The 16,230-nt window shown below is 38.6% G+C and overlaps 1 protein-coding gene across 2 annotated transcripts in view; it reads left to right on the top strand.

Moving 5' to 3' along the window:
- ttll5 (tubulin tyrosine ligase-like family, member 5) overlaps positions 1-16,230 on the top strand; it is a 118,014-nt gene that overhangs the window by 43,955 nt on the left and 57,829 nt on the right. For both annotated transcript variants that reach the window (XM_088355210.1, XM_088355208.1), the window contains exons 14-23: positions 1,244-1,335; positions 4,547-4,639; positions 4,731-4,822; positions 6,489-6,551; positions 7,530-7,678; positions 10,718-10,958; positions 13,848-13,965; positions 15,511-15,657; positions 15,731-15,819; positions 15,886-16,025. In XM_088355210.1, coding sequence (XP_088211336.1) covers positions 1,244-1,335; positions 4,547-4,639; positions 4,731-4,822; positions 6,489-6,551; positions 7,530-7,678; positions 10,718-10,958; positions 13,848-13,965; positions 15,511-15,657; positions 15,731-15,819; positions 15,886-16,025 — 1,224 coding nt within the window. The remainder of the gene's footprint in view (positions 1-1,243; positions 1,336-4,546; positions 4,640-4,730; positions 4,823-6,488; positions 6,552-7,529; positions 7,679-10,717; positions 10,959-13,847; positions 13,966-15,510; positions 15,658-15,730; positions 15,820-15,885; positions 16,026-16,230) is intronic.

Below are 16,230 nucleotides of genomic sequence, written 5' to 3' on the forward strand. Positions count from 1 at the left end.
GTTTATCCATTCTTTTGTTTTGGACATGTTTTCTATGTAACTTGACAGTTGTTTATTTATGCATTTTATGTTATAACTAAATCCCCAAATTGTAATCCTCTTCATTGAATTAGTCAACCATGGTTCTCCATAAAGGAATAATGGTTAGTTGGTTGGATTAACAACTAGGGTCATAGGGGCACCATTTCCTGTGATGTGTCTTGGGCAAGTACAGCCTGGTGGCACCCATGTATGTTATATAAGATGGTAATTAATTTAGCCGCTATTGTTTTGACATCATTCTATTTTCCATACTTTATGTTTCATGTTCAGCACGGCAGCGCAGTGGTTGGCGCGTGTGCGGCACAGTTCTGAGGTCATGAGATCGAACCTCCTGTGTGGAGTTTGCATGTTCTCCCCGTGCTTGCGTGGGTTTCCTCCGGGCACTCGATTTCCTCCCACATTCCAAAAACATGCATGTTAGGTTAATCGGCCGGTCGAAATTGTCCCTAGGTGTGAATGAGCAAGTCAGTTGTCAGTCTCTGTGTGCCCTGCAACTGGCTTTGGCCCACTGCCCAAAGATACCTGGGATGGGCTCCATAAACCCCTGCGACCCTATCGATAAGCGGTGCAGATTTATGGATGGATGGATGGATGGATGTTTCATGTTGTCTCCATGGCCTCAGCATCTTCTTGTTGTTGCAACGAAGAACAGTGAAATATTTCTCCTTATCTTTGCGTCATAACCTCTCAGTTTGATTTATATATGGGTGTAAAACAGCTTTTACCGTACTATGTTGAAAGACTTATGATTTTTGTCTTTCACATCTTTGTTGATGCCTTGGTGAAGAAGTGGAGACTGTTTCACCTGTCAGAATGCACTATGCATATTAGTGTTAGTAAAGGTAATGCGACAATGAGATAAGCTCTAATGCGTCTTTGTTTTATCGTTTTATACAACCTATTGCAATTTTTACCAGCGATAAATATCTAAAAAATGGACACCTATAAGTGCTGTATGCTTTTCCAATCTTGTGCACCCTAGTCTATGGTTTATAAGGCGCACTGGGTTATAAGGGGCACTTTTACATTTCTGGCCAATTTGGGGTTTTTACTGTAGGTGTGCCTTATACTGCTGAAAATATGGTAATTGATTTTGAATTCATTGTAATATTGTAAATTTAATGAACATTGGGAAAATAATACAATTGCAATAAATCAATAAATGATGCTTTGGTTGTTGATAGCCACCTTTCTCCTCAAGGATTGGTGTGTCAGGATCCCCTAATGAGGAAACAGCGCCCTGAGCGAGTCATCCTGGATCCTACCCTCAAGCAGCCGGCCCAAAAATCACAGGTAGTAGCCAGCTACGTTTTGATGGAGTGGCCAGGGAGAAACCTGAGTCATGCTCAAACTTAAGCCAGTCCATGTCTAACATTACAAGCAGTGCTTAGTTCCAATGATGGTTTCAACATGTTAACGTAGCGGTCACGTCGAGGTTGCTTATGTCCTCCCATAGCTGACGGTCTACTTGTTACTTTCCAGTCTGTTACCGTTTCTTTGTCCTCCCTCATTCTTATTAATTCCCTTTTACTTCTCGGCCCCGTGCAACTCTCTGATGTGTTACATCACTGGTAAGAAATTGCTTTTGCCCTTTTCCTGATTTGATTATGTTTCTTTTAATTTTATTGACCATGACAGGCAAATGGCCTGCACTGCTCTCTAATGCAGCATTTAGGAGATTTCTCATTACATTAGAAGAGACGCCAGCATAAGTTTATGTTTTAAAGAAAAACAGCAATGCATCACTTGGATAAAAAGCTCAGAACTTTTCTTTATAGGCTTGCAGTGACAAATCCAAAAGCCCAACTGTAAATCAGACTTGTCATAAAGGCGTTTGAAGAACCAGGACCGCCTTAACCTGTCTTCTTCCTTCACTTTTGACCTGGGCAGCAGTTGGGCCTTTTATTGAGCGGTCAGGCCTTTTTAGTTTTTTGGCTCTTTGTGCTTCCTACACAGACACGTCAGATAAATGTCATCCTTCCACTGTCCCGAGCTCTCACTCCAGCCTGCTTAAAACGTAAAAAAAGCTGTCATTGACTGCTTTGTAGGGTTTGGGTGATCCCACTAAAAATCATCGCAAGTAAATACATTATAACATTGACAAATAGTTCAATTGAATTTTTTCATTGTAAATGATAATGTTGTGGAAAGCAGGCTATGCATTTTCACACCTAGGCCTTCAGTAGTGCTTTGACTGAATCAATACAACCCTAAATAACTATTTTACAGCTATAAAACCTTTACTGAAGCTACTGCTGTTTACACATAAAAAAAGCATCAATGATAACTTCATAAAACTGCAATATTATTTAGGAATAAAGCCACATTTTAATCGACAAAAATACTTTTCATTTGTGCACGACCTCCAAACTCTTCTTTCCTCAAGAAGATATCAATTACTATATTGTACAGATTATCTGCTCATTTCAATTACATCAAGAAGTTCTTTTCTATCGCCATCAAAGCAAATTGTGAGAGTTGACCCTGTTCAGACGTATTACTGGCACAAGTATTATTCGATTTGGGGCTGAAAAAGCTTTTCGTACATTTACATGATGCCATGCATTACCGCCCCGAGCCAATCGTAGTTCTTGAACCTGCTGACGTTTTCATTGGCCTTCCAAAAGCCCTTAGTGTTGCCAACTCTAATTCTGATTGGCTAAACCAACAGCTTTATCATCACTTATTTTATGCCTCAAGGCCTACAGAACTGACAGTGAAGTCTAACGGGAAGATTTTTGACCCTCCCAACAAGTAATGGCTTAAAACAATTGTTTAAATTCTGGAAGCAGCGCAACCTGGGGAGAAGCAATAATAATCAAGATTAGAGATGTAAATGATAACATGAACAAGCAAACTATCCATCCATGCATCATCCGCACCGCTTATCCTCAGTAAAGTCACGGGGTTTCGGAGTGGGCTGGGGACACCCTGAACCGGTTGCAAGCTAGTCGCAGGGCATAAACATACTAATACATTCATGGATAAATATGGTTTCGAAAATAAAATTCGCAAATTAAGAAATTCCTACATATATTAAAATAAATTAAAAAACTTCTCTCTAACTATGTAGCTATCTTTAGCAATCTCTTGTTAGCTGGCTAACTGTCTAATGATCACATATTAATGCAGTAATAAAAAAAAATCTTAAAAAAGAAAACAAAATGGAAAGGATCCCTAAATTATGCACAAAAAAATGATTTTACATGTATTTTTATCAACAGATATTAGATTTTTTTTTATATTGTTTTATTGTTTTTGTATTTTTATCTTTGTTTGAAATTAGCATAAATAATGACCCCAAAAATGTGTCAATTTTTAAACAAACAACAATTTGGCAATTATCCCTTTAAGAAAGTCCGTTTTTTTGTTTTGTTTAACCTGGCGTATATACCGGTAAGTACCATTAGGTGAAAACAAAATAAATATACTAAGACATAATAGTCCTGTTATTATATCCTGTATTTATAAAATGATAACTGCGATCTATATCGGACTTTAGAAAGGGGACGATATCGGTTATTAGTAGGAACAAAAGTATGTATTCTCTAAACACACACACTGACATAATTCACTGCCATGTTGCTACTAAGGGTACCTTTAAAGCCCAAAACCTCGCAAAAGGCTTGACAAAAAAACAAAGAAAACTGGTGTGGTTTAGTGTCTTTGAGTATCCATAGTTTTTATTCTTCCTTGTGTTTTTTTAGCACTTGTTTTTGGTTGCACTAAACCATGGGTCTCGGACGTGGTGCCCATGGTGCTCTCTGAAGGATACCTGGCCTGTTATGAAAACAGCTCACCACTGCTGGGTCAATGTGATTTTCTGGCAAAATGATTTTTTTTAGTGATTGACTGAGTCTATTGAACTCAACTTCTAATAATTAACTTGGAAATAACATAGTAAGAACATAGTAATAACAAATGATTTTAAAAATGCTTGTCAAACCGGTTACCCTTTGCGCTGATAATTAACAAAAAGTAATCAAATCAGGTCAAGTTACGTTTATTTGTATAGCCCTTTAGCACAAGAAGTCTCAAAAGGCTGCACAGAACACAGATTATAACAGATTACAGCATCCCCCTGATCTAAAACCTACATGAGGGCAAGGAAAAACTCAGAACCTGAGGTAATCCCCTCTTTCAGGATGGCCAGGCTGCTATAAATTTTGCAAGGGCTTTGTTTAAGTTGTGTTCTACCCTTTATATGTCAACCATTTTGAAAGCACATTTGTGAAACCTGATATAGCTAATATAGATACATATACTGTAGGATAATCCAATTCCGACCACAACCTTGATGTGAAGTTCTATGAAGAAACAGATCTTTGTTAGGTTCCTGGTCTGGGCAGTTTCAAAAAGGTTTGAGACCCCTGTAGTACACAATACAGCGAAAAAGGTGGTCAAATGGTACACATTGTTTTTTTTTTTTTTTTTTTAGAAAAGTCAACAGAAAGTAAAAAAACTAAATTTATGACAGCATGCATTCATGTCCTCGCATCTGTAGTGGCCGAAGCCTGCAACAACCGCTCACAATGAAACAGGAGATTCCAAAGACACGCCGGAAGGAGGCAACGGGCTGAGTTTGAATGCTGAGCAGGTACTGTATAGTTCTGTTTGTCTCAGGTTTTGCATTTCGGCAGCATTTCGCTTGTCTCAAAACACGTGTTTTCTTTCTTTCCCCGTGGTAGATCAAAGTCTTGATGAGGACAAGAGAGGAGTATGAGAGAAGAGGAGGCTTCATTCGAATATTCCCCACCGAAGACACATGGGAGCTCTACGGGTAAGCCCAGCCAAGAAGAAAAAAAAACAGATTATTTATAATTCCAAGATCCCCATCCGTCCATTATGTTACTCATTATTATACTTTCCTCAGATGAGTAGGATCAAGTTACTCTCCTTAAAACAGACCATGCATCATATTTGATACATTTTTCCCCTGACAAGCCACTGCTTTATGTTAAAATGCCATCAAAGCCTTTATTGTCAGAGGAAATCCATTTCTTTGTCCAAAAGTTTGCCTTCTCATATGAGGATTTTTTTGTGATTGATTAGATTCGGCGTTATTTCATGCACGTGCGTTGCTCTCACCAACTTCTTTACCAGTGTTTCCCAACCTTTTTTGATCCATGGAACACTCTTTTTTTCTTCAAAAAGTCTTGAGCCACACCATTTATCAGAAATATTAGGAATTCATTTCTGGTACCATTTTCATATTTTTTGAAGTGTAAATTATTATTTTGCCGAAGATGACAGTAAATCATTTTTTGTGATCACTTTGGCTCAGGAGGTAATACAGGTTATTAGTTTTGGTTACAATTTATTTCTGTAATTCGGGATTTTACTGCATTTATAACCTGTTATTCAGTTTTTTAGTATATTATCTTCTAGTTTTTTCCCTCAAAAATAAAAGAAAGAATACATTAAACGATTAAGAAAATATCAGTCAGTGGAACCGAAAATGTATTACTAGGTTATAACATTTTTCTTTTTTTCTTTTTGATAACATTACATTTATTATTATTATTATTAGTATTATATAAAAATAATTGAAGTCATCATAATTATGTGCAAGATTCTTACCTCATTGATTTATTTTTCTATTTTCTGTACTGCAATTATAAACATATTCATTCAACTAAATACGTTGTTTAATATATTTCCCTGTTAGAGGTAAGATCGGGCCTAAAAAAAAATCCAGCATGACCCGGGCCCACGGGTACTAAAGCTCAAACCAGCCCGAACCCGATCTATTAACTTGATTTGAGGGACGGAGCCCGAAAAAAAATGAATTTCCATTTTTTATTTGTGACAGCTGGTCCAGGCTTCTTTTGTAAATCCTTTTTTTTTTTTTTTTCTTAAATGATTGTGTAGATCCTCCAAGCACAGATACAATAATAATTGGATATCCACCCGTCACTGTTCTTTACTTTTTTCCTTGTCTCCAAGCACGCTGGGCCGAGCGCAAGCTGCATTGCGCGAGAGGGGGGGGGCTGTAGGAGGAAGGGGGACTGAATCTATTGTTTGACGCGAAGAAAAAAAAAAGAACAATGATGGGTGGATAATTTAAAAGAAAAGGACACTGCCTTTTCTTTCAAATTATCCAACCCAAAAGTAATAATTGACAAATTTCAGGATCGGTTTAAGAGCTTACCTCTATTCCATGTACTACCTTATGAACAGATAATTGGTAGCCAAAAATATAAATAAAATAGTAATTTGCTGCCAACTACTGATATGGATGAATGTTAGTTACTCGGCAGATCAATGGAGGAAAGCAAATATGCTGAACAAAAGCATGCATTTTTGCAAAGATAAATTTGGCATTTTAGGCATACTACACAAAGTCTCACTGCACACACTGTTTTTTTTTTAACCATTAATAACAACAAAAGCGGTCATTTTCCGTTAAAAACACTCAGATTTTGTCATTATCTCCCATTTCTCAGTGGATATCTGGAGTCCAAGACATCATTGAATTCGATGCTGGCTAGCAGACTTTTCCATGGAAGGTAAGCGTTTCCATTGTGGTCAGGATCAGGGGGCTGGATCTCTCCTTTAGTTTATGGAAGCAGTCAGATTCCAGTGTGGAGTTTGTTTTGTCTTGGGTAGGTGAGAGAAGCAGCTAAGAAGGAGGATAAACTCTCAATTTTTCCAGAATACCCGCTTTCGAAGTGGCATCAATGTAGGAAGGCTGATACTGTAAAACATTTAATATACAAAATAACAGTTTCAATCACAATTATATCATCGGAAACTTGCTCTCACATTCTATGTGTTTCCATTACACTAAGTTTTGGAAATGCAGTAATTTTGGAAAAAAAATCAAAAAGTTTGTTGAAATTGCGCTCACAAAATGGAACAGAAAAACCTTTGGCAATTCCAGCTCAGATACAACCCAGTCCGATGATGTACTTGTGTCAGAGGTCACAACAACCATATATAACATCTGTTTAAAAGCCAGGTTATTATTGTATCTAATAAATATTAATCAACATTGGATAATATCACCTAAAATGTGACAATATTGAAATGAAAAATAAACTATTATCCTTAGGGTTACGATTTTCAGACCCCTGTTTTATGTGTTACCTGTGACCACCTTCTTCATTGTTATCTTCCTCTCAACAGCTGGAACATTTGACTCAATGAGTTTTTCTGAAACGGGAAGTAAATCATTCTTCCATGGAAAGCGAATTCTTTTTATCAAAAATTATGCTAATGTCACATGTCCAATACGCAACCATTCTCCCTTCTGCGGTCGCTCAATGCTTTATTGCAACAGCGACTGTTATTATTTAACAATTATCCCTTCTCCTTGGGGACCGTCGCTGTCAGTCATGTCAACATCTGGAAAAACGACTCGAACTTGCTAATCCTTCTCAGAGTTTGTTCCGCGGCATCTTTTTAGAATGGCTAATTCCTGCATAAATCTTGGATATTGTTGTTGTCGCCGCGGTTGTGTTGACACGTATTCTTCTTTCTCTAAGGAATGCGCGGGTGAATGCGCAGCTGCCGACAGGCACGCTTGGTGGCTACAATGCCGTTCAGTACGAGAGGAAGTTGCCTTCTCTGGAGGCCCGTAAGAGAAGACGACATCAGCTGAATCACCGATCTGCCGCTGGAAAGCAGAAATTGGGTAGCCCTTATTTATGCCACTCCAGAACTAGGGGTGGGCGGATCTATCCAAAAATTGATATTATCTATATTAAGCAAGTACTTGGCTCAGATTAATACTAATGTCCTGAGATTCGATACTTTGCTCTTGCACCTATTTTTTCAGAGCACTGGTCTTATGCCAAGATGGCACGGTCTCGCTCTCGCCCTCTGCAACTCTCTAGATAAGGCATGCCAAACAAACAGCTCACGACCCATTTGATGATTTGATCCAGCTTGCTATAAGTTTCTGTTTATGACAAAAAAGGAAGCTTGTCTCTATGCCTGGTGTTTCCAACGTGGTGTCCACAGGCACCATAATGCCCCCTAATTACAGCTGAGGTTCCTGCAGACCTGTTCTGAAAGTACCTCACCAGTGCTGGGTCGTTGATATTTTCTGATAAAATTATATTTTAGTCGTTGATTGATTCTATTTAACCCCACTTCCAATAATTAAAGTAATAACATGTAACAACATAGTAATAACATGATAAATTAATATCAAAATGGTTGCCCTTTGCGCTTATTTGTTACAAAAAGAAGCTCTCAGCTTGAAAAAGGTGGGGGACCCCTTCTACCAAAAGTTATGATTTTTTTTTTAAATAAACTCAAACAAAATGTTCTCTCCTCCTGCCAGAGGGCAGTGTTGAGTTTGTTTATTGTGGTGAGTTGGTTCAGGTATAATACTTCATTCAATCATCTCTTAAATCAAAACCTCCATCCATCCATTATCTGCAGCGCTTATCCTCAGTAGAGTCGCAGGGGTACTGGAGCCCATCCCAGCAATCTTCGGGCAGTGGGCAGGGGACACCCTGAACTGGTTGCCAGCCAGTTGTAGGTTAAATCAAACCATTTAATAAATTAGTTGCCAAACATGGAATTATTTTGCTCACCATTGTTTGTGAATATTAATTAATTAATATTAATTAATATTAATTTTGACATTAAAAGCAGTAGACTTTATCACGCACACTATTTTTACGCGCGGAAAACAATCCGTCTCCAGGATATTAAAGAAAAAAACATAATCGGCTTATTTAAAAGCAGAAGAGGCAAACGATTACCAAAACGGAAATCGAATGCAATTTTTGGAGCGCTTTATTCACGCACAAAGACTTAGCCACACTTTGAAATAAGGCAGCCATATAATTAAATAAGTCAGGATTTTTTTGTTGTTGTTTGAAATTAAAAAATTGGTAGATTTGCTTTTAAAAAACAGTAGGCTTTTTAAGGGCCAAGAGGAGGTAGTCTAACACCTCAAGCAATAGTGTGGGCAAGTATGTAAATGTATTGTGTTGTTGCTTGTCATCGGTGTAGGGTAGGTAATGTAAGCTGATTGATAAAGGATAACAATGAAAAACTTCAATAAGCTAGCAATTTGAAGTTGACATTCTTTAATTGATCCGGCCCGCCTGAGACCAGAAGGTCTGGCTCCAGCCTCAGAGCCAAACTGAGTTTGACATCCCTGCTCTAAATCTATGCTCAAGTAGGTGATTGACACACTTTTATGACTACTTGACTAGCCCCTCACTGTACCTGGCCATAAGCTGGCCAGCTGCATCCAGCCTGCCTGGCAAAAGAGAGGGCAATGGAGAGTGTTAGAACGACTGATGGATTGGCAAACAGGAAGTACGATGTGGACTTTTTTTTAACTCCAGAAAAAGACAATGCCAGGTGTCATTTGTGTGGTAAAAGTGGTCTGCCATTGTGGCAACACCACACATTTATATGGCTACATTAAAAAGCTCACACTGCAGATAGCAATGAGCTGCGACCAAAAATATATTAAGTTTAACCTCTAACTAATGGTTCACGGATCCCTTAACTGCCCAGGATCGTCGGGGCACCACTTCCTGTGGTGTCTCTTGGGCAGCTTGGAGGTGTCCATTCCTCTACGGGCCGCTTTTTGCGGTAGGGTTTTGCTCCCCTATGTTAAACTAAGAGTACTGATTTCCATGGTTACCAGTAGCAGGAGAAACCTCCTGATCTGACTCAGATACAGCACTTATATATTCGTTTTGCCGTGGTTTTTGGTGTGAAGTCTAACTTTGCTCTTTAGATATGAGCCAATAGACACTCTAAATATGGGTAGGAGACATCAATGGATCTTGAACTAGCAAGGAGGACCGGGAGAGCAGCTTTCAGATAAGACGATTCCATCCCGCCCTAGATCACTCCTCTGAGCCCTTTATTTTTTATAAATCTTCAAGGCTCCCAAAAACATCAGTACTAATGGTTGTGGAAGATTGAAGAACACAACATAATTGGCCAAGAGCGACAATGATGTAATAACCAAAACAATGACAGTGAGTCAAAATGAGGAACTGGCATCCTATGAATACTTAAAAACAGAATAAGCTTATCAAAATGGAAATTTGTTACTGTTACTGAACAAAAATTTCTATATCCGTCTTCACAATGGCAACAGAAACGAAATGACTTCGTTGTGTCTTTTTTGTCAAAATTGTATTTTTTTTAGTTGTCTTGTTGACATTGTTATACAGTATTTGTATTTTCGTTACATTGCTGCTTTTTTGGTTTGACTCGCTTGGCTTTTGTCCTAAAATAGGTGTTATAGAAGTATTTATTTTTATGTTATTTCTATAGTTATTTATTAAAATATATATATTTTAGTGCCTAGAATGTTTGTGTTGTTATTTTTTTGTAATCATAAACATACTCAAGGGGGAACTGTTCTATTATTCAATGAACATAATGCTTCCAAGCAAAAAGCATTGGTATCGATCCACGCTACCCTGTATTTACTCTGATCGGTTTGATACCAAAATTCCCAGTATCGCCCAGCCCTACTCAGAACTGAAGCCTGGAGTGCATTTTTGATTCCAACGAAAAAAAAACTCCTATGCGTCACTCTAAGGTTAGCCAAATATGGCTCCGAATGAGTTGATGTCATTGCTACAAAAACAAAAAGCCTATTTTGAGGATGTGTGTGTGTGTATATATTTTCGCTTTGGTGATGCAACTGACATATGTCTTCCCCTCACAATGTTGCATACCTCAGGGAAGGGACCCAAGGCCTGCCTGATGGAAAGCAGTAGCTTGGAGGGAGAGGACTGCATACGGGAGAAAAAGGAGAAGATAAAACGCGTTTTAAGGCCCTTCTCGCAAAAGGTTTTGATCGCCGAGCAAGAAAAACAAGTTGTTTCGCCAGCGACTGGCTCTCAAGGCTCGCGGTTCGCCACGCTGGGCAGCCGGCCTCACATCAACCTGCTCCACTTCCTCCATCAGGGCTGGGATATCAGGTTAGGTCATGTTCCAAGCGGACTCACGTGTTTAATTGTCGGGCTCACTTGCTCACGCTCGACTTTTTTCTATTTGTTTGAGACCAGTAGTCAAATGAGTAATTAATTCTACATCAGGTGTGTCATAGTTAAACAGATGGAAAGGCCAATAGCTCCTTTTGTCTACTCCTTGCTGCTAGAAAATTGACCAATAAAGCAACCCAAAAAAAACAACCAAAAAACGACTACTGTACAAAGTTATCAATAAGCGAACATTAAAATGAAAATAGACCAAAAAATGACCGAAACGACCCCAAAAATGCCCGCAAAGTGGCCAAAAAAACCCTTAAGGTACCAAGGTTTAAAGATCATTTCAGGGGCCCAAGAAAACTTTCTTGGGGGCTGGCTGTGGCCCGTGGGCCTTGTCTTTGACAAATCTGCTCTGTGTAGAAAGATAAATGTTGTAAAAAAAATTAACAACCCAAGTCAAAGTTCCTTGTTCCACTGACTTTCTAACTATCATTTTTAAAAGTTCTAACGAAACAACTTATTAAGAAATAGTGTAAATATTTCAAATTAACTGATTATTATTTTTATAATATTAGCATATATTTCATTAGATTTTTAAAAAAAAAATCTTAGAATCAGCAGAATTTAATGACACGATAGAATATATTTTCTTTGTACTCATTTTAACCTACTTCTGTATTCCTTTTAATGAAAAATCATCTAAATTAAATTACATGTGATTTTGATCACACTGTATGTTATACATATTATTTTACTTTATTTTAGCTTGTTTACAGTCATTTTACTTTGTTTGACTATGAATATCCAACTAAACATATATATTGAATACACATTCATCAGTTTAGCATATATTTATAATATCGATCCATCCATTATCTGCACCGCTTGTCCTCAGTGGGGTCGCGTGGGTGCTGGAGCCCATCCAAGTTGTCTTTGGGCAGTGGGCAGGGGACACCCTGAACTGAGCTGGATTTGATCCCATGACCTGAAAACTGTGCCGCGGACATGCTAACCGCTCATCCGCCGTCCGCTCTATATTTATAATAATCTAAATATATTTTACTTTTCATGCTGAAAAGTAAAGAAAACCTTAACATCAGCAAAGTTATCTGACATGACGAATGGCAGATAATTTTAGCCGCACCAAGTTTTCTCAATCCACTGAAAGTTGTTTTACAATTTTACTTTACTTCTTGGTTGATTTATGACAGTGTAATTCATTTAAAAATTCCATTATGACTTTTTTCAAGTGTGATTAAAAAAATAATCTAATGCATTTTATGGACAAATAGTTTGGGTTTTTATCTGGGTTTTGTGGTCTGGGGAGGAAGATTTATGACTCATGGGTGGCACTTCTAAAATTTTGCAGAGAAGGCGGGCCAGGATGATTAATAACTGATTAATTTGGTCCAAGTATCGACTGATACTGTGTCTGGATCCAATACATGTCATGAAATTTGTTTTGAAAAAGTAAGAATTAAAGCAAAATTATTCATGTCCCTTTTTAAGCACTAAATTTGATAAAATGTAAAAGGGCAAATAAGTAACGGGGGGTTTCACAGAGGGACTCTGGCACAAGAGTGACACCAAGGTCGTCAATAGGCTTGTGCTTTCTATAATGCAACACCAGGGTTGGGTAGGGTTACTTTAACTTGATTACTTTCAGTTACTTTTGGATTACTCCTATACCAAATATGCTAATAAAAGACAAACGAAACTAAATATGAATAAAATTACTAAATTCTGTGCAGGCTTGGGGAGTGACGGAACACATGGAACGGCAAAAATGATGTTGGCAAGCTGTTTGGATTTATTTTTATTTTGTTTCTGTCGCATTTTATGTTAGTTTTGCCGGAGATCAAAGAGATCAAAGCCGGGAGAGAATGCTCACCACGTGTTGTGAGTCATAATTTTATTCATATTTAGTTTATTTTGCCTTTTATTAGCATATTTGGTATTGGAGTAATACAAAAGTAACTGAAAGTAATCAAGTTAAAGTAACTCTACCCAACCCTGTGCAACACAGTAACTTTTTTTTATTAACAAATAAGCAAATGTTCCCCAAATGGGGACCAAGCTGGTGTTTTATCATATAATTAGCACTGGATTCTAACGCATTAAGGCGGCACGGCGGATGGGTGGTTAGCGCATAGCCCCACGGTGCAGAGGTTCAGGGTTCAAGTCCAGCTACCGCAACCTCCCTGTGTGGTTTGCATGTTCTCCCCGTGCTTCCGTGGATTTCCTCCGGGCACTCCAGTTACCTCCCACATTTCAAAATAATGAATGTCAGGTTAATTGGCCAGTCCAAATCATCCCTAGATGTGAATGGGCAAATGAGTTGTCTCTGTGTGCCCTGCGACTGGTTAGCAAACAGTTCAGGGTGTCCCCTGCCCACTGCCCGAAGACAGCTGGGATGGGCTCCAGCACCCCTGCGGCCCTACTGAGGATAAGCAGTGCAGATAATGGATGGATACAAGTGTCACTCCTTTATTTTACTAAAAGATGTAAAAAGAAAAAACAACCAATTTCTTGGGCAGGTTTATTTCGGGGGTTTTAAGCTGAGGACATCTTGCTACCTTTTCATTTGTTACAGTTATGTCTGATTCTGTCAAAACAAATCTTACTTTTTAAAAGACCTGATTTTTAACTAATGAATCATTTAAGCTTGAACTTTGGAGATCAAAATGCTTATCTACCCAACTGTTCCTGTTATACATAGTTTTCGCATGTTTTTTTTAATGGTTTGCATGCTGGTACTGCACCATTACCGGCCCCATTATTCATCATAACACAATGGTACATTTGATACTATAGTTGTATCAGATTTCACCTCACTGCAATGCTTTCTTTTTCCACCCCCATCTTTTGTCTCCCACCCAGTAAAGTCCAGGCCCGGATGACTTTTTCTTCTTACCTCCAGCGGGTTCAACAAAGACTTTTGGCAGAAAGCATGTTAAAAGGCATGCCAGCCTGGGCAGAAAAGGATAATGACCAAATGGTAAAACTATTCCAAATATCTCAGTAGTGGTGTCGTTGTTAATGAACAGGAGTGTCATACATTACCCAGGATGGAACATTGTCTTCTATTGATGTATCAGCGTTTGCCAGATTTCCCCTAATTATTACTCATCTGTGCCCTGACTGTGGTCGAATTGAAGACATGGAGGAAAAAGGGGCCTCTTGAGAAATGTGCCTTTTTGGAAAGTTATGTCTCTTTACTGGAATTATGGCTTGAATCATTATTATCTTCATCAGCAGTAACATTCTTGTTTGGATATTTTTAACCAAGTTATTCAAAAGTAAAAACAGAAGTACTGTATTCACACCTACAATATTAGAATTAGAATATGTCATTATCGTCATTTACTCATTCAATGCCAGACGTTTCTCTTAAATAAGAAGAACCAGTGTCAGCCAATTTTTGCCATTTTGGCTCATTTTTGAAGGCCTAGAGAACATTTTGTTCTGTAGCTATATAGGCATAGAACTTATCAAAAGAAAGCTCCAACCCTCAACTTTCATTAGAAACAAAATATGTTTCTAGATTTTAACATTATTTAGTGAACAACAGTCAAACATTGCTAGGTTTCTCTCAGGATTTGACACCCGTTATTGATGCACTAGTAAAGGCAAAAATATGTCAAGTTTCAGTAGACAGCAGAAGTAGACTGCAGGACTGCAATAAGCGATAAAGGGATACAAGGTTTGTTGGCACGCCATTTGTTAAAACATTTATCTAAAAATAAGATGGATCTTGTTTCATGTTAAAGACAATATTGTGTGGTACAGTCTCAGCTTAGTAGGCTGAGCTTGGTAGTTATATATGATCTTGTTGCCCGTTCACTGCTAAAAGTCTTATTTTGTGTGTGTGTGTTTTGACTTATTTCATAACAGCATGACAATGAGGCAAGCGTTATTTTATTTATAGCTCCCACTTGAGTTTGTTTGGGGTAGTGAGTTGGTTCAAATGTAAAACTGCATTCGTTTAAATACAATAGACAATTTGTTAAACATTCAATTGCAAGCATGAAACTATTTATTTCCATTTTTTGTGAATAAATGTGTTGTGCTTCGAAAAAATTCCTTATCATCCGCCATTATAAATTGTTGGGTAGGCTACAGATGTAGGCTGAATGATAAAGCTAACAACAAAGCTAAATCTATGATGTGCCCATTTTTTACCGATCCGGCCCACTTAAGAACATAAAGGCTGGATCCGGACCCCAAACTAAACTGAGTTTGAGATTCCTGATGTAGACTATTTAGATAATCAAAACATAGCTTCGTGGATAGATATGTAGCTGGATAAGTAGGTAGGCAGGGAGAAGGTCAAAGAGATGGTTGCTGTGGTCAGAGGAGTCATTTACATTGTTGTTGGCTCAGCTGCAGTAGCTCAAGCTGACGATGAGTAGGCAGTGAGCAAACTATGATTTCCTGGGCTGTGCCGATGACCCTGCGTACGGTCTTTCCTTATGAAAACTTGCTCCCAGCATATCACCCCTCGATGCCGTATGCCAGAATTTCCTACTGTGTGTGTGCGCAGGAGCTCATAGTTCGCTTCCTGAGAAGGGCTGCCAGCAACCTCCAACAAGACGTTGAGGTGGTTCTGCCTAGTCACCAACTCCCAGTCCAAGACCGCAGACGCATTCTGTCGCACCAACTCGGAGTTTTTATCCAATGTTACGAAAAGGTGCTTTGGTTTCCTCCAAACACAGGAGACATTGTGAGACTTCTGTGCGACTTCTGTTTCCTTATCTTCTCAGGAAACCGAGCACATTGTGAAAAAACAACAGAAGTGTGTGGAGAAATGTGTGGCCGCCAATGTGTTTCACGAGTACATCACCACTGCGAGGTCAGTCAACTGACAGGATCCAACAGAGCGAACGCAATCTGCAAAACACATCCTTCTCCCCAACAGTGAAAGCGATCTGGAGGAAGTACTGACTTTCTACACGCAGAAAAATAAATCAGCCACCGTCTTCCTCGGTACGAAAGTCCGACGTGTTAAAAAAGCCTTTTCAGAAGTCCAGGCTTCCAAAGAGCAAGAGACTTCCAAAAGTGAGTCCAATGCTTTTTATTTTCCATGCTTCTCTTACTCTCGGTCTGGTTTGTGTTTAATGTTTTATCATTCAAGCACAGTAAACAGAAATTTTGCTGTTTCAAGAAAAAAAAGAAGATTGAGTCATCCAGGGTGAAATGAGGGTCACTTTCAAAGGAGTAGATCTCATTTGGAGAAAATAAATGTGTGTCAGAGCCGTGGAAT

Source organism: Urocampus carinirostris, chromosome 15, assembly GCF_059441175.1.
Source record: "Urocampus carinirostris isolate Australia breed hairy pipefish chromosome 15, RoL_Ucar_1.0, whole genome shotgun sequence".
In the NCBI taxonomy this organism is placed as follows: Eukaryota; Metazoa; Chordata; class Actinopteri; order Syngnathiformes; family Syngnathidae; genus Urocampus; species Urocampus carinirostris.